The 18,976-nt window shown below is 52.4% G+C and overlaps 1 protein-coding gene across 1 annotated transcript in view; it reads right to left on the reverse strand.

Moving 5' to 3' along the window:
- The window catches only part of PREX1 (phosphatidylinositol-3,4,5-trisphosphate-dependent Rac exchange factor 1), a gene marked incomplete at its 5' end in the record, with an annotated part of 216,297 nt that overhangs the window by 46,820 nt on the left and 150,501 nt on the right, over window positions 1–18,976 (reverse strand). The window contains 4 exons of the mRNA XM_011995411.1: window positions 9,319–9,394; window positions 12,541–12,590; window positions 12,832–12,935; window positions 14,459–14,559. Coding sequence (XP_011850801.1) covers window positions 9,319–9,394; window positions 12,541–12,590; window positions 12,832–12,935; window positions 14,459–14,559 — 331 coding nt within the window. The remainder of the gene's footprint in view (window positions 1–9,318; window positions 9,395–12,540; window positions 12,591–12,831; window positions 12,936–14,458; window positions 14,560–18,976) is intronic.

The raw sequence follows: 18,976 nt of genomic DNA on the forward strand, positions 1-18,976 counted from the left end.
CGCAAAGAAAACACGGAGATTTTAAGTGGCAGACAATGTTGGTTGCCTAGCAACACCTTTCCCATTCCTCCCTGAGAATGGGAGGCCCTCATCCATCTCCAGCCTCCCTTGCAGCTACAGGTGGCCAATGAGCTATAAGCAGAAATCACTGGTGGGATGCTCTGGCAAAACCCCTTGTCCCTGGCCCTTTCTTTCTCTTCCTCCTGCCTGGAACAAAGATGTGATGGCTGGAATTCTTGCAGTCACTTTAGACTACAAGGTGCCCTGGTGGCTGGAAACTCACTAAGGAAGGCAGAACAGAAAGACACACAGAGTGTGGTCCCCAAAGATATCAGGAGACACTCTGGCAGCAAAAACCACCCACCTCTGGACTTCTCTCATGCCACAGAAACACAAACGCTAATTAGGCTCAGCCTCCATAATTGTGTCTCTAATACTAGAAATCAAGTTCAATTGCTAACTGACCAAGCACCAGTTAATAAGACAACTGGGGAAGCCTACCAGGGGCTTCTGAAAAACACCTTCCCCCACTCTCCAGGTAAAAGGGAAAAGCAGCACCACCCCTCCCTGCCTGGGATGAAGTCGTATGAGGAAGTGATGCTGGGGGCTGCAGTGGCTCCCTGATAAGCAAGATAGTGACACTGCTGAGATGCTGAGGACGGTGGGGTGAAGAACGGAAGGTTCTTCTGTCTGCTACTGAGCCCATACACCAGCCCTGGAACCACCTAGCTCCATGCTTCCTGATAGATGGCGTCTGTGTAAGCCACTGTTCAGTTGGGTTTGTTATCCTGGCAAATGAAAATATTCCAAACTGATTCAATCTGAACCAAGGTGATCTGACTCATCTCAGGACTTCCCCAAGGAAGTGACATCCAACCTGAAACATGAAGAATGAACAGGCATGGCCCATGTGCTGGACCCTGCGGGTTTGGCCTTTGGGGCCAACTCTCCCAGGTGGGATATCATCTTGGTGGGGCAGTCGATCAAGGTTTGCGGCCCTCCTAGGTCAGGCTGAGGCCAACGGGATGCTCCCTGTCCCAGGAACATGACAATTCAGTGGAGGATCCCAAGGACAAGGAACAGCAGTGCTGATTGTCCCCCGCAGTGGTGTGCCAGACAGAGCCCTAGCTTCTCAGCATTTCCAGGTGCCAGTTCTTCCTAAGGCCTCCTAGGCCTGCCCTGACTTTGTGTAGTGCCCCAACCCCCTTCAGTGAGTCATCTTTTTTATTCCCCCATCAATTAGCCAGGGCCTGTTTCTGTTGCTAGCAAACCAAATACTCTCAACACATCCAGGCCAAGTGTGTGACACGTGTGTTGTGCGTGTGCACACGCATGTGCAGGTGGGAGGGATTGTCAAGCAGAGGAAACAGCAGGGGCAAAGGTCTGGAAATGGGCAGAAGCTTGGAGCGCAGAAAAACCAGAAGGCAGCATGGCCAGCCCGGGGCGGACAAGCTAAGTCAGGCCCATGAGGGCCAGAAGCCGGCGCTGCTGTGTCCCCGCTCAATCCTAAGTGCTGGGAACGGGGCAGACCTAGAGTCCCTGCTCAGTAGCTGTCTGCTGATTGAACAAAGGAGTGGTCAGCAGGGGCCAGATCGTGTAGGAGCTGGCAGCCAGGTCAATGAGCTTGAACTCCAGAGAGACAGCCACAGGCACCACCTCTTCTCACTGAAACGCCTCCCAGAATGAGGAGTCCTGAGAGGCCCGCCTGTCCCCTCCCGTCCACAGCCAGAGGGGATTTTCCAACCAGAGGAGACAGGGGTGCTATTCAGAGGCAGTAGGACCCGACCCTGGGCAGAAGGCCTGGGGCAGAGCCTCTGGCCTTGGCATTTCACCACACTGCCTGCCCTGGCTGACTCCATTAAGACACATTTCTCCCACAGGACCCCAAGCCAGTGGTTCGGAACCCTGCCAGGGGAGGTGGCTATGACAGGCCATATCCAGAGCAGCTGCCCCCTCGCTGTGAGGGGCCAGCCCCGGGGGTGGGGGGAGGGGGCGGTGGGGGAGCAGAGAGGCAGGTCTAGCTCCGCAGATGGGAGGCCCGGCAGGCAGCTGGAGCCACCTGGCCTTCTGAGGCGCTCACAGTCCCAGCCTCCCCACAGGGTCCTGGAGTTCCTAGAGCAAGGCCAGTAGGGACTCTCAGGTCAACAGAGATACAGAAGGCCTGGAAGTGCCACCTGAACAGGAAGCCCTGCCACCTCCCTGCAGCCTCCCTGCAGCCCTCTCGGAAGGATACAATTTCTCCCCTCCTCAGGGGAAGCCACCGTACACAAGACCCCTGCAACCTCCCCCGCCATGCCTCCCTGCCTTGACACCCTCACCTGCCCACCCGCCCCCAGGTGCCCTCTGCACACCTCAAGGCCTTTGCACTCATCCTTTCCTGCACACCTGGAATGCCCTGTCCTGGCTTTGCAGGTCTCAGGGCCGTGCCACTTCCTCAGAGTCCCATTCTTAACTACCCGAAAGTAGCGCCCAAACCTTCCTCCACCTGTCCTCTCAATAAACGTTCACCGGTCACACGCACTCAGGCAAGGCATCTGTGCCAACCTGTCGCAGTCTGAAATTACCTCACCCATGTGTCCATTTTGCTTAAGGTCTGTTGTCCACCGGGTGTAAGCTCCATGCGGGCAGGGACGCTGCCTGCCATGTTCACATCATCATCCCACATCAAAACCCAAAGTCTAGTACTTGGTGGGTCACAAAAAGTGGAAGGAAGGGAAGAAAAGGGATTGATGGGAGAAGGGAGGAGGGACAGAAAGAAGGGAGAAGAGAGGACCTAGTTTGGAAACGGATTCTGAACTCACCTCCCCGTCTCGGCCTCTGTCTCTCTAAAGTGGCGGGGAGAGGGTCTCCATCCCACCGAGTTCTCGTGAGGATTGAGTGAGACGCTCTGTGCAAGACCCTCGGCCCAAAGCCTGGCACACAGGCAGCATTTGATAAATGTCAGCTGTTCCTGATTAGTTATTTTTTCACTGGAGAGAACCACTGAGGAATGAAGATGGAGGAGGCAAAGTGGGGAGGAGAGACAGAGTAATGGGGGAGACAGGTGTGAGTTACACAGGACCCCAGACAGCCTCTTTACCCATGAATTCCAAGACCCCATAAAGATGCCCGCCCAAGGATGCCTCTCACTGACCTACCACGTGCAAGGCGCTGCGAGATTTCACTCAGACTGTACGGTTCACCTGGAGACAATCACTCTTATTAACTCCACTCGACAGAGGAGGAAACAGAGGCACAGACAGACTTGGCAGTTGCTCAAGCTTACCCAGTAACAGTGGAGGCCGCTCAGAGCTGGACACTCCCCACCACCATGCCATGGAGAGGGGAACCGAGGCTGACAGGGGACGTTAGTTGTCTAGGGTTGCAGCCAAGTTTCCTGTTCCCATTTCTCCTGCGTCTCTTCTCCCAGTACCTCAAGCTGCCAGCCTGACCCCCGCCTCTCCTATCCCGACCCCTCTCTGCCCCTGCCCCTGCTGAGAACCCTGCTGCCATCAGTACCTGCCATCTGCCTGGTCGTAGAAGTCCACGTGGTGGGCATTCCAGGCACATTTCTGCAGAGCCAGCATGGAAGCTTGCAAATCTGTGCCCGCCCCACACTTGGCTCCTTGGCCCACCTCTGCTCTCTCCCACTCTGACCCCCTGCCCTGCATGTGACAGTCACAGCCTGGGGTGTCCTGGAGCCCAAGTGACACAGACCCAGAAATCACCCAGTGGAGAGGTGAAGAGAGCAAACTCCAGAACTGGCTTCCGCCGGTTCAAAGCCCCGCTCTGCCCTGGCCATGTCCTTGGGCAATCCCTCAGGCTCTCTGAGCTTCCTTTCCTCATCCATATTTTTATTTCATTCTCAGATTTGCCCTGGATTCTCCCAGGCCTCTGACACCCCTGAGAGGTGGTCTCTGCTCAGACACAATCAGCGATCATTAATACAGAGCGTTATGATCGTTACTATGAAGGCATCAGGACAACACACATACACACAGAGGATCCTGATGGCTGTGTGCCCTGGGGCAAGTTACATAACCCAAGCCTCAGTTTCCTCATCAGTAAAATGGGAACAACTGCATTTGTCTCAAGTTGTTCTGAGGACCAAATAAGATAATGCACCAAGCCGATCCGGAGCTGATAAGAGAGTGCAAGTTGTCTCTCCAAGGGCCAATGCCCACCTCATCCTCAGCGTTTAAAGAACTCTGATTGTCTGAATAATGCCTAGCAAGCCCCCTCCTGAAGTCACAAGAAATGAATCCTGAGGAACTCAGCCACTATCAGCAATCCCGGTTCTCTTCCCCAACGGCTGGTTTAGGGGTATATGTCAGACCCATCTGGCCAATGAGACCTAAGGAAAAGACCATGCAGGGGAAGGGAGGACTGTAGGAAGTTTCCTCCCCAATACACAGAAAGAATAAATGTTCTCCAACAGGACAGTCTTTGGCCATAGTTCTGTGCAGATGTGATGTCTGGAGCCATGGCTGCCACCTGTGACTGTGAGGCAACTCACGAGAAAATACGAGGATAGCAAAAGAAAAAGGCAGGAGATGCCTGGGTACAGACAGCATTGTTGAGCTCTAGGACCACGAACTCCAGACAATGAATTATGTGAGAGAAGAATATCTTATTAATAAGTCAGATTTCCCGTTATGTGCAGCCGAACGCATGTGTAACTGATTCAGCAGGGATTCAATCAACATTTTATTTTAAGGGGTAGAAAAACCTAGAGTTAGAAATGAAGACATGTCCAAAGCAAAAATACCCTCCTGCCGTACACAATTATGTGTTCTTCCTGCTTTCCTGCTAAGGTACAAGGTGGGGGTGCCTCCTGAAGTCAAGACAGGCTGTCACCATGCTCCAAGGTCACATCCTTGTCACAGATCTCTCCCACACAGAGAGACCCACACAGGCACACCCTCCTCCCCTTTCCCTGACCCAAGCCAAAGGTCAGCTGCCTTTCCAACCATCTCCTGGAAGTCATCCACCTGCGTGGGCTCCAGTTACCCATCCTGTGTCCCCACACCAGGCCAAGCCACAGACAGGCTGCTGAAGTGGATGGACACATTCCATGGTCAACCACATCCTCTCCCTGCCTCCACTAGCAGCAAGATGCAGGTGCCTGGGGTTGGGGAGCTCAGGACAGTGACAGTGAGATAGGCTACTCCGAGGGTGCTTTGGCCAAGCCCACAATTCCTCAGTCAGCACAGGCCCCGAGAAAGCCCCCCACATACCCAGCACCAGCCGCCAACACTGGAAGTGGCTTTTACTGGTTCCTCCTCCTCTAGTCTCTAAATGCTGGAGTGTTCCAGGGTGAAGGCCTGAGCCTCTCGCATACCTGCCTCTTTCACAGCCTCCCAGCTCATTCAACGGCAGCTCAAGCCAAAGGCTTTGGAGTCATTCTCCGCTCCTTTCTGTCTCTCACCTCCAACGCCCTACTCACCCATGAGCAACCCATTTGTCCACCTTCAAAACATCCAGAATCTGATCACTTCTCCCGCCACCCCCACCACCCTGTTCTCAGCCAGCATCCTCCCCTGCCTGAAATTCTAGCATTGCCTCCTCCTGCCCTCCCTGCTGCCAGCCTCATCCCTAAAGTCTCCACACAGAGCCAGGGGGTCTGTATGAACCAAAGCCACATGCACTGCTCCTGTGCTCAGAGCCCTGCGGGGGTCCGGACCCTTCCAGGGGTGGACACGGCCTGGCATGGTCTGCCCACGCGGCTTCCTCACCACTCCTCTCCCCTCTCACTCCATCCAGTCATCCTGGCCCTCTCTCTGCTCCCCAGACATACCCGGTTCGCTCTGCCTCAGAGCTTCTGAGCTGCTGCTCCCCAGATGTGGCCCGGGCTCGCTCCTCACCTCCCTTAGCCCTCTGCTCAAATGTCCCTGCTCAGTACAGCCGTCCCTGACCTTCTGTGTGAACTGCACCACCATGCCCATGTGAGGGGGCGATCCCCTGCCCCCGCTCCCACACCGTCCCCTCCACCACGCTGCACGTAGCACCAGTGGGCATGTGATGTATTCCACTTCTTATTTATTAAGTGTCTCTCCTATCCTCACGAGAATGTAAGATCTGGGAGAACACGAGCTTTTGTCTGTCCTGTTCCCTGCTGTGTCTCTAGAACCAAAAACAGCCCCTGATACATGGCAGGTGCTCAAAAATAATTTAAAAAAAAAAAAGAAAAAGTTAACTAATGAGCTTTCTTGTCTAATTTCCCTACGCTCTCTTCTAACCTGTTTCAAATGTCACCCAAAAGCTGACAAGGAGCGGCCTCTGCAGTGGGGGCCGCCTGAGGTCTGGGTGTGTGTATAAAGCCCACCCTCTTCCCCACCCATCCGCTGGAAATCCCCACGGCATCTCGTGTGCCCAAGGAGAAAGTCATTTTCCCCACACACTCTTACCCATCTTCCCATCTCCACAAACAGTATTTCCATCGGCCTACTGCACCCAAATCCCAGGGCTCATCCTTGATTCCCAGCCACTCCTATAGCAGTGCAGCCCGTCTCTTCCATCTCCAAATACCTCTCAGACCCAATGTCCTGTTGTCTCTGTGAGCCCACCCACCCTGAGTTAGGCACGGGATTCACCCCAGGAGCAAAGCCTCCCCTGTGCTTTGACACCAACAGGCAGCTCTGGGCACCGAAGGAGCTTGAGAAATAAGAGGCCTCAGAGACATCCACAGCAGTGAGAAGTGGGCAGCTCTGAGAGCCCTGAAACCCAGGCTCCTCTGGGCTCTGACTGAAGCACCTAAACCATGAAACTCCCACGTGGCACCCCTGTCACCTGTTTGCAGCACATTCAGAAGGCGGGACTCTGTACAGGTCACCAACCTCCCCCACCTCTGTTTGTTTCCTGGTCTTACTGGTCTGGTGGCCCCCGAATCCTTGCACAATTTCTTTAGTCTTCTATATTGCATGTAATCATGGGCCACCTTGAATCTTTTGTGAAAGAGATGAGGAATCATAGCAATAGTTACGTTTATTGAGCAATTACTCTGTGTCAGGCACCATTCTAAGTGCTTACACAATTATCTCATCGAAACCTCAAAACAATCTAAAGGGGAAGGTACTGGTTTTAGCTTCATTCTACAACTGAGGCCCAGAGAGGCTGAGCAACTTGTCCAAGGTCACTGAGCTAGGAAGTAGCAGGGCTAGGACTTGAACCCACATCTGTCCAGCTCTAAAAGCATGAGCTCTGGGCTGACTGCATGTGATTCTCAGGAGGGCTGGGGAGTGCAGTACAATGGTTAGCAGCTCTGTGCTTCACGGACATGCAAACTGGAATTCAAATCCAGATATTTCAAGACCTCTCAGGACACAGGGTCCCGCAGCATAGCAAACACATTAAAATGTACCCATATTTCACATTTGATATACTCTTTGGGCTAGACAACTTATTTTCAAGGATGTTTCTCAACTTTCTTTTGAAGTTATTTGGTGCCGAAAAACATTCACTGTAAAAATTGGCTGTGATTTATCAGACATATCGGGAATTTGTGCAACACGAGAAAATCCAGTCAGCAAATTGTTTTCGAATGAAGTTTTTACGAATGCTTACTTTAACAATTGAGGCCAACATAAAGCTGCACTCTGTAGATGTTTAAACATTTATCCATTTTTATTTCACAGGTTTCTTCTCATCTTTGGGAGCCAATGTGTTCTTTTTACAGACCATGAATGGACATTCTTGAGGACTCCCTGAAAACTTCACAGAACCGAGGCACAGTGGGTGAGTCCCAGCTTCGCCACCATGAAGCTGTGTACCCTTGGACCAGGCACTCTGCCTCTCTGGGCCCAGTTCCCCATCTGCAAGTAGGTTAGAGGACCCAATAGGATAACGCACAATGCCTGCTGGGGCCTTATCCAGGTAAGCATCCATGATCCTGAGCAATAAAGGAGAAGAGACAGGCAACAGGCCTGTATGCGGCACCTGAAGGGAGCAAACACCTTTGGGATATTGCACCAAAATTGATGCATAGATTTTCTAAGCTTCTGGTCAGCCCTTACCCACTGGGAACTTTTTTGAAAGGAATAACCTGGCCAACTCCAAACAGAGGCTCCAGTTTGGTACCAGGATAAAACCATCTTGGCCTAGTTTGCCCAAGACCATCCCAGTTTTAAAACTGAAAGAAAGCCCTAGCGTGGAAGCAACGCCGGGGTCTACTGAGGGATGAATGGATAAACAAAATGTGGTACAGACATACTGCTACGGTTTGAATGGTTTCTGCCCCTTCCAAAATTCATGTTGAAACGTGATCCCCAAAGCAACAGTATTGAGAGGTATGGCCATGAGGAGGGGACTGAGTCAGGAGGGCATTAGGCATCCCTTAGAAATGGGTGTGAGGCAGGGAGTCTGCCCCTCCCATCCCTTTCCCCACGGGAGGACACAGCAGCAAGGTAGCATCTTGGAAGCAGACGGCAGCCTTTGACAGACGCCAAACCTGCCGGCACCTTGGTCTGGAACTCCCAACCTCCCGAACTGTGAGAAGCAAGTTTCTGTTCTTTATAAATTACCCAGTCTCAGGTATTTTGTTACAGTAGCACAAATGGACTAACATACAATCAATGGAATAATATTCAACCTGAAAAAGGAAGGAGATTCCAACATACGCTACAACATGGATGAGCCTTTAGGACGAATGCTAAGTAAAATGAGCCAGGCATGAAAGGACAAATACTGTACAATTCCACTGATATGAGGTCACCAGAGTAGTCAAGTTCATAGAGACAGAAAGTAGAATGGTATGCATCAGGACTGGAGGAGAGGGGGTAGGGAGTTGAATGGGAACAGAACTTCAGTGTGGGAAGATTAAAAGAGCTCCGTGGATGGGTGGTGGTGACGCTTGCACAACATTATCAATGAATTTAATGCCAATGAACTATCCACTTAAAAATGATCAAGATGGCCGGGCGCAGTGGCTCATGCCTGTAATCCCAGCACTTTGGGAGACCAAGGCGGGCAGATGACGAGGTCAGGAGTTCGAGACCAGCCTGGCCAACATGGTGAAACCCCGTCTCTCTAAAAATACAAAAATTAGCTGAGTGTGGTGGCATGCGCCTGTAATATCAGCTACTTAGGAGGCTGAGGCAGGAGAATTGCTTGAACCTGGGAGGCAGAGGTTGCAGTGAGCTAAGACTGCACTACTGCACTCCAGCCTGGGTGCCAGAGCAAGACTGTCTCAAGAAAAAAAAAAAAGATCAAGATGGTAAATTTTATGTTCTGTGCAGTTTGCCACAATTAAAAGCAGTAATAGAAAATTTTTAAACAAAACAAAAAGCCCCACACTGACAGACAAAGCAGAACGCTGGTCACACACCCCTGAGGAGGCCTCACCTGAGCCAGCAGCCAGTCCACCAGCTTGCTCCCGGGAAGTACCGACTTGTAGGTCTTCAGGTGGTAATCACGGTCTCTGTGGAGAAGGTGAGCGCACAGTGAGCAGGGCAGGGCGGGGAGGACAGAGGTGGGGGTGGTCCCGACTTCCCTGCTATACGTGCCAATGAATCAAGGATCTCCAGATTCTCTAGGCACTGGGCAGGGGTCTGAGTCTCAGCCCAGACTTCACACATCACTTGCAGTGTGACCGAGGGCAGGGCTGTTCCAAACCAGGCCTCCTTCCACCTACAGAGTGGGAGGCAGGAGGCAGCAACCGCAGGGCTCCGGAAACTTTCTGTCTCTAGCCCAGGCGATCTCAGCTGGGGGTGATTTTGCCCTCAGGGTATGTCTGGAGACATTTTTGGCTGTCATGACCTGGAGGGGCTCGGGCAGGGGTGCTGCTGGCATCCCGTGCGTGTGCAGAGGCCGGGGATGCTGCTGAAGATCCTACAAAGCCAGGACAGCCCCCAACAGAGACTTATCCTGGTTAAGATACCACCGGCGCCGAGGCTGGGGAGCCATGTTGACTCTCACAGAGTGGCAGGGGAGACCCTCCATTCTTTCCTTTCCTTTTTTCCTTTTGTTCTGTGCTTGGCATTGATGTGTTTAAACCAAACCGACATGGAAAGCCCCTGCAAGGGGCTGGTGTGGTCTATGAGGGCTGAGCAGCGCACAAGCCTGTGAGTTTCACGGTTCTTTCCTGAGGTAACTGCCCTGGCCTGTGACAGCATCTGAATCCCTGCCGAGCCTGGGTCCCATGGGTTCCGCTAACCTTGCAGCCAAACTGCAACAACTTCTCAGCCTCTGAAGCTGACAAAAACGAGCTTCTGTGGCCAGTCCATGTCAAGGCTGATAAAGTCTTGTTGGAGCATTTCTCTCAGGCTTTAGGACTTGGGGGGGGTCGGACAGGCCCCACGTGCAGTTGGTGGGTGTCTGCTACCTTCCCCAGCCGCTTCCTTCTTTGAGGCTGGCAGAGGAGCCCCGCCTGCCTTCCGGGGCTTGCATAAGAGCAGCAGCAGAGGAGCCCGGGAGGGCTGAGGCAGGATGGCAGATGGAAGTGGTTCCCAGGGCCTGACCTCCCATGGGGCCAGCAAATGCCAGGAAATGGTCCTTCCTCTCCACTCTTCTGAGAGGTGATAAGAGTTATCAGGTCAGAGGGACAGAAAAATCTGCAGCTGGGTAAGAATCAGGTCACCCTCTCTCCCTTCATCCACAACCATGAGCTTTGTGGTAAAGAGAATAACCAATCACTGGCGTTCATTATACAATGCCAAGAGCCATTCAAAGCACCTTCCGTGAATTTAATCCTCACAACAACCCAAGAGGTGAGAGCTATTCTTTGTCCACTTAACAGATGCAGAAACAGAAGCAAAAGAAGTTAATCATCTTTCAACATTCACTGACAAGCTTTTACTGAGTCCCTAGGCCTCCACTCTCCAATAGGTAGCCATTTTAATTTAAATTTCAATCAATTAGGCCAGGCACAGGGGCTCACACCTGTAATCCCAGCACTCTGGGAGGCTGAGGCAGGCAGATCACTTGAGATCAGGAGTTCGAGACCAGCCTGGACAACATGGTAAAACCCCATCTCTACTAACAATAAGGAAATTACCCAGGCATGGTGGTGCACGCCTGTAATCCCAGCTACTTGGGAGGCTGAGGTAGGAGAATCACTTGAATTCAGGAGGCAGAGTTTGCAGTGAGCCAAGATCATGCCACTGCACTCCAGCCTGGGCAACAGAGCAAGACTCCATTTCAAAAAAAAAATATATATATATATAAATATATATATATAAATATATGTATATATATATAAAAAATATATATATGTGTCAGGTGCAGTGGTTCACGCCTGTAATTTCAGCACTTTGGGAGGCCAAGGCAGGTGGATGACTTCAAGTCAGGAGTTCGAGACTAGCCTGGTCAACATGGCAAAACCCCATCTCTACTAAAAATACAAAAATTAGCCAGGCCTGGTGGCAGGCACCTGTAATCCCAGCCACTCACGCAGCTGAGGCATGAAAATTGCTTGAACCCGGGAGGTGGGGGTTGCAGTGAGCCAAGATTGCACCACTGCACTCCATCCTGGGGGACAGAACAAGGCTCTGTCTCCAAAAAAAAAAAAATTACCCAGGCATGGTGGTGCACGCCTGTAATCCCAGCTACTTGGGAGGCTGAGGTAGGAGAATCACTTGAATTCAGGAGGCAGAGTTTGCAGTGAGCCAAGATCATGCCACTGCACTCCAGCCTGGGCAACAGAGCAAGACTCCATTTCAAAAAAAAAATATATATATATAAAGAAGAAGAAAGAAGAAGAAAATTAAAGTGAAGAAAGGGAGCTGATATGGTTTGACTGTGTCCCCACCCAAATCTCATCTTGAATTGCAGCTCTCATAATTCCCACATATTGTGGGAGGGACCCAGTGGGAAACAACTGAATCGTGGGGGCAGATCCCCTATACTGTTCCTGTGGTAGTAAGTCTCACAAGATCTGATGGTTTCATAAGAGGAAACCCCTTTCACTTGGCTGTCATTTTCCTTTTGTCTGCCATGGAAGACGTGCCTTTCACATACCTCCATGACTGAGAGGCCTCCCCAGCCACGTGGGACTGTGAATCCATTAAACCTCTTTTTCTTCATAAATTACCCAGTCTTGGGTATGTCTATCAGCAGCATGAAAACAGACTAACACAGAGGACATAAAGTACCAGGTTGGTGACACTTTATGAAGGTCGGCAGGGAAGACCCCTGTGATATGCAGGCATTTGAAGGAAGTGAGGGAACGAACATGAAGGTATGCAGAGGAAAAGCATCCTGAGCAGAGGGAACAGCAGGCACAAAGGCCCTGAGGTGGAGCCCATTATTATCCCCATTTCACAGAGGAAACAGTTGAGGCACAGAGAGGTTAAGTAACTCTGCCCAAGGTCACACAGCTGCTAACTAGGAGGCAGGTTCAAGTTCAGTCTGTCTGGCTCCAGAACTGATACCCTGCATCACTGCACTGCAGTGCTTCCCATAATTTAATTCACTTAATCCTAATGACAAACCTAAAGGATAGGTGCCATTGCAAGCCCCATTTAATGGAGAAGGAGACTGCGGTTCTGAGAGGTTAAGTTGCCGGCCCAAGGCCACACAGCTGTGAAGAGGTAGAGGTGAAAGTGGAGCTTGGAAAGAGTAACTTACTTGATCACCGGGGTGTAGAGGCTGTGAAGACGGCAGTAAAGCCTCACACCCTGAAAGAAAAAAGGGGAGGAATTCTGGGATCAGGCCACATCCTTCATGAGCCTCCAAATCCAGGCTGATGGGAGAGATGGCTTCCAGGACGGGGCAGGTCAGGGTGATGAGGGCAGGGGTGAGGTGGGGCCAGTGGAGGCGGCAAACAAGCCAAGGGGCACAGTCCTGCTACGAGGCGAACTCGGGGTGGAGGTAAATGAGGCCAGCTGAGTCAGGGTCATGGGGGCGGAGGGCCCCTACCTTGGACATGATATCCTCCAGCTCACTTCGGGCCTTGTAGGTGCCATCGTCGTAGCGGAAACGATACATCACCTGTTCATTCTTGAACTGGTGCTTGTCGGAAACTGGAGAGACAGGAGGATCTGTGAGGCCGGGCACGACCCCTCGGCCCCTCCTGGCCACGCCCACCAGTATCAGCCTTCACTCTATCGGCCACGCCCCCTCGGCCCCTCCCGGCCACGCCTACCAGCATCAGCCTTCACAGCCGGCCACGCACCCTCGGCCCCTCCCAGCCACACCCACCAGCCTCAGCCTTCACTGCTGGCCAGGCTTTATGCTGGGCACAGTTTCACCGAAACCCCACGAGGTGGGTGCTATGACTTCCCCATTTTGCACATGAGGATACCCCATCCTCCTGCTACGTGCAGGGCCCTGCTGAGACTCACAGCTTGGGATGGGGCATCTGCAGGGCTGAGGGACCCAGAAATGCCCCTGATCCAGCCTGCACTGGGACCCCTCTGGCTGAGCATGTCCTTGGATCTAGATCACCAATGGATGGGTGGGGACAAGCGTGCTGGGGCCTGAGACCACACTGCTGAGATTTAGGGAGCCATCTCTATCCCACAAAGTCATCCTTGATGCTTCAGATCCATTAGCAATGCCTATAAGGCCCTAACCCTCAAGATATCAATCACCTCACTCCTACACTGGCCCGAACCGCCTCCGCCTCCCACCTGGACTATCACAGCAGCCTCTCTGCTGGGCTCCCTGCAGTCACCCTTGGTCCCAACAGTCTCCACAGGGCAGCCAGAGGGATTCTGTTAACATGTTCATCTGAGCAGGACTTTCCTCTATGCAGAGGTCAGCAACAGCTTCACAGCCCACTCAGAGTAAAAGCCAAAGACCCTAAGATTTTCTATAGGATCTGCTCTCACCTCCTGGACTCTCCCATCAGTCCTGTGCCCTCTGACCTCGTCTCCTACCATGCCCCCTCCTCACTCTGAGGCAGCCACACTCCCTCCCTGCTATTCCCTGCACAACCCACTTAGACTCTGCCTGAGGACTTTGCACTGGCTGTTCCCTCTGCCTGGAACCATGCTGCCCACCTGGGTCCCTCCCTCACTGGTGGCTCAGGTCCTGGTTCCAATGTCCCCTTCTCAATGAGGCCTTTCCCATCTCCCCTATTCAAATGTGAACCCCAACACCACACTCTTTACCCTCCTTCCCTAGCACCTATCATGTTTTACTATCTTGCTTTGTAAAGATCTTATCGTCCCCTCCAACTACAAGGTCGGCTCCATGATGACAGACACGTCCTCCTCCCATTCTGTGGTGTGAACAGTGCCTGCCACATTATAGGCACTCAATAAATATTTGCTGAATAACTAAAACTTAACCAAAAGGTTCTTGACATTTCTTGAAAGGACAGATAAAAGATTCTACTCCCCTGTCCCCAGCTTTTTGAGGTGTCCCTGATTTGCTGATGCCTAAGAGGCAATTTTACAAGGGCATCCACGTTCCTGTGGGCCACACTGTGCCCAGAAAACAAGGTGGCTGCACGAAAGGGTAGGAGCCGCCTGAGTTATTGGAAACGTAGCACAGTTGGGGTCTGACCTGTCCCTACCCCTTGGCCCAGTCCTCCACTCACCATGGTGGATGATGCCATTCTCCAACAGGGCTTGGCCCAAGTTGACTCCTTCTTCCGTCTTGCTGATTTCGCCAATTTCTAGGAGCCAGGCAACGAACTCACTGCCAGGAACACAGTATGTGGTTGAGAGGATTTCCTCAATGCTGGGATCACAGGGACAAGCACTAAGCTGGCCTGGCCACAACCACCCCTGGGAATGACAGCTAGACCTTCCCACAGGGAAGCCGAGCGTAGGAGTCTATAGCCCTTGGGGTTGTACTGAGGCTTCATGCTTCTCTTATTACCAAGAGCAGAGAGAAGTGTGACCAGATTCCAGGTCTGCCTCAGGCTCACTGGATGGATGCATGGATGGATGGATAGATGGATGGATGGATGGATGGGAGGGAGAGAAGGAGGGAGGGAGGCTGGGTAGGCAGGTTGGTGAATGAGTGACTAGATAGACGGATTACTGGATGGATGGATGGATGGATGGATGGATGGATGGATGGATGGATGGATGGATGTCTGGCCAGAGAAACACCCAGCACATGGGCAGGTAGGTAAGTGAGTAAGTGGATGATTGAACAGACAGATGACTTGATATGGGGTGGATGAAGAAGAGAGTGAGTAGATGGGTGGATGGGTCAGGGATGGATCACAGATGGCTGGATGGGGTGGTGGCTGGACAGATGAACAGAGGCAATGGACAAACATGCAGGAAGAAATAATAGGGGGGCCAGAAAGATGATGGTGGGGAGTCAGGAGCGCTAACAGTGATGAAACCATGTCATTTCCATATTCAAAAGCCTCCCACAGGCTCATTATTCAGAAAAAAATCCCAACTCTTCCCACATGGACATAAACAAGGCCCAGCATGACCCGCTCCCACCCTGACTGATCTCACCCCCAATACCTCTCACTAGTTACGCCTTAGCCACACCTACCATCTTTCCCTTATTCAAAAATACCAGACTCCTCCCTGCCTCGGAGCTGTTGCACTTGCTGTTCCTTCTGCCTGGAAACGCCCTTCCTCAGCTCTTCATGCAACTGTTCCTTCTCATCCTTCAGGTCTCAGCACAAACATCACCTCCTCAGAGAAGCCTTCTCTGACTACCTCATTTAAAATGGTCCCCGACCCCTATCCCATCCATCACATCTCTGTGTTGCTTCCTTTTTCGCACTTTTCACTGTCTGAAGTGGTCTTGTTTACAGATTTATTTCATCTCCCCCAACCAGAATGTAATGACATGAACAGAACGTTTTCTCTGTCTTATTCATGGCACTATCCCAGCACCTACCAGAGGGCCTGATGCAGAGTGGGACTCAATGATCATTTATGGAACAAATGAAGGAACGAACCATCCAACAGAAAGGAATGCTCTGGGCCAGGCGCGGTGGCTCACACCTGTAATCACAGCACTTTGGGAGGCCGAGGCGGTCAGGAGATCGAGACTATCCTGGCTAACAAGGTCTCTACTAAAAACACAAAAATTAGCCAGGCGTGGTGGCGGGCGCCTGTAGTCCCAGCTACTCGGGAGGCTGACGCAGGAGAATGGCGTGAACCCAGGAGGCAGAGCTTGCAGTGAGCCGAGATTGAGCCACTGCACTCCAGCTTGGGCGACAGAGCAAGACTCTGTCTCAAAAAAAAAAGAAAAAGAAAGCAATGTTCTGAGGTCAGCAAGAAGCTCTCGGGGAGACAGAAGTGCTCCCAGGCCAGAGGAAGATAGGCAGCTTTTCCAGTTCCCACATGACTGCCCGGTGGGGAGAGGCTCAGCCGGGGCCCCGGGTCCTAGTTCTTGCCGGTGCTTCTCAGGCTCAGTCCAGAGCTCAATCCACTCAAAAACTCAGCAGGAAAAGGGAGAGCCTGGAATGGGACTGTTTCCGCCGAGGCAATCTGTGTTCAATGAAAGCAGGTGGCAGCTGGCCAGAGCCTGAGCACCCTGCTTATCGAAACCAGCTGTCCTGCCTCCAATTACAGGGCCAGAGGGGGGCAGGGCTATTTTTAGCTTCCTAGCGTTTGACAGAGCAAAGACCTGCCTGGGTGTGTAGGTAGCGGTGTGTGCTGGAGCATTCAGAATGCCCTGGCTGGAGGCAGAGTGGGGTGCAGAAGAAATGCATCTGCTTTGTGGGACAGGGGCCCCGGGTGGGGAAGGGATTGTTCTGGGTCCTGTCCACCCCCAGTTCCATTCTCAAAGTCTTGGAACTCAGAGACAGGGAGAATGTTGCCAGCAGCTGAAGGAGGGGAACAGAGGTTTGAGTGCCCACTCTCGGAAGCTGGAGACCCGGCGTCCGGTGGCCCACCAGCTGTCTAATTGGGGGCCATGTCTGGCACTGATTAGCAACTCTGTGGCCAGGGTTAGGGGCCAGGAAGTATCCCACAGCAGCTGCTGGGACAGAAGAAGACGGCCCAGAGGACAGCAACCCTGCCCTATGTTTCCGCCCAAACTGGGTCTTGCCACCTTCTGGTGGATCAAGGAGGTGGGCAAAGCTGGGCAGGTCCTTGTATCTCTCTGGGCCTCATGAGGGCTCACCTGGCAAGTGGCTCGCTCAGTCACCTTCCGGATGATTTAGCAGGCAAAATTTCTAGTCATATGAAATCCTGAACTGGGAGGCAGTATGCAAAAACCCAATCAAATTCATCTCTAGGGCAGGGGTCTCAAACTTGTAAACAGGCAAACAGGCCAAGAGGAGACTGTGTGGAACCAGCCAGCACCTGCTGTGTCTAAAGCTGGCAGTCATTCTTCAGTGTAGCCCATCGTGGCCCATTATGTTAGAAGATGAACGCATCTAACAGCTTCTCAGGCGAGTGAGGAAATCCAGCATTTCCTGTGAAATCTCCCCATCATTAAATGTTCATGTTGAGTCCAATATTTCCTGAAAGCACTACACGGGCTGAGGAACACATGTCTGCTAACTGTATCAGGTCAGTGGGGCACCGCCAGCCACCTCTGGGGTACAGGGGAGAGTTCTGGGCAGGGGGATCAGTGTGCAGAGAGGCCCTGAGAAGTAAGGTCAGGAAACCAGTGATCTGCCAGTGAGGAGGGGCGCTGGGGTGCAAAGGGCAGCTAGGTCCAAACTCCCAGGAAGACGCGGCTCGGGACAGTGTGAGGAGAGCTGGAGACACAGGGAGAAGGCAATCTAGCTTGATGGGGAGTTTGAGAGTCAGGGATGGCGGGGTGAGTTGAGAGTTAGGATATGTCAGCTTTCATCCCTCCTTCCTTCCTACCTCCTCCTAGAATCATTCACCCAGTAAACATCTACTTAGCCTACCATGGGCCACGGCCAGGGCGAGGCACAGGGAATACACAGGGAAATGTCTCTGCAGTCTTCCTAAGAAAGCTGCCTGAGCTCAGGCCCAAGGTACCACTTATGACCCAGCACAAGAATCCCCTTTTCCTTGACTGATCCCTCCATGGGCCGTGGGCTCCAAGAGGGTAGGGACTGGGGGGTACCCACTGGAATACCCATCCCTGTGACTCCACAGCTCAGGGATGCCTCCTGGAGATGACAATGTTGAACAAATCCTCACCGACCCTCTCGTGCATGCTAACACCCTGCACCTGTGCGGACAGGTGACCAAGACACCAAGGCCCCTTCCACCTTGGAGCCTTCCCTCTGGCAGACATCCATAACCGAACAGCATCTAATCTATGCCAAGGGTGAAACCCAAGGCCTTCTTTTTCCAAGAAGCTTTTCCTGACGGCCCCTGCCAGACACGCCTCGCCACACCTGGTCACCCTGAGCTCCGACAGCTCCACCAGCACCCTCAATCCGGGCCAGGGTGACGAGTGACATCCTCAACTCACTCCACTACCGAGACTCCTCCAGTGGCTTCCCAGAGCACCAGGAAGGAAATGTGAGCTGCTTGCCAAGGCCCTGCCTGAGGTGACCCCCTTTAACTGCTGGGGCCACATCTCCTGCCCCTGTGACCACTCACCTCCAGCCACAATGGCCTCCTGCTGTTCCGCCATCACTCACAGCTCACCCCAGCCTCAGGGCTTTTGCACCTACTGCTTCCTAAGCCAGGAATGTCGTTCCCCACACCCTCTCATGGCTGGCTCTTGCTTGTCTTTCAGATTGTGGTTAAACGTCACTTCCCCTGAGAGGTCCTGACTGCCCACCCTGCTGAACTAGCCCCATTTCCTCTTGTCCTGATTTCACTCTAAGTATTTCCTTAGCATATTCAGCAAGTGGCTGAAATTCCCTTCTATCTGTCTCCTTTTCTGTTGTCTGATTTCCCCCACTGGATACTTACCTCTATGAGGGCAGGGACTTCATCTGTCCTATTCCCAACTGGCACATAGCGGGGACTCAGTAACACTGAGTGGTGAATGAATGAGTGAATCTGTTTTGTCTCCCCTGCTAATCTGAGGATACCAGAGGGCACAGGCCATGTCCCCCGCAGGACACCCTCCACATTAATACACAGATTTTCTTCCTTGATTTTTAAATGTGGCGTCTAAGAGTTTTTTCTCTGAGCGGGGCAGAAAGAGGCCCCTCCTTCATACACTCATCATGCACAGCCAGTACAATTCCCAC

The sequence above is a fragment of the Mandrillus leucophaeus genome, unplaced genomic scaffold, assembly GCF_000951045.1.
Source record: "Mandrillus leucophaeus isolate KB7577 unplaced genomic scaffold, Mleu.le_1.0 Scaffold489, whole genome shotgun sequence".
In the NCBI taxonomy this organism is placed as follows: Eukaryota; Metazoa; Chordata; class Mammalia; order Primates; family Cercopithecidae; genus Mandrillus; species Mandrillus leucophaeus.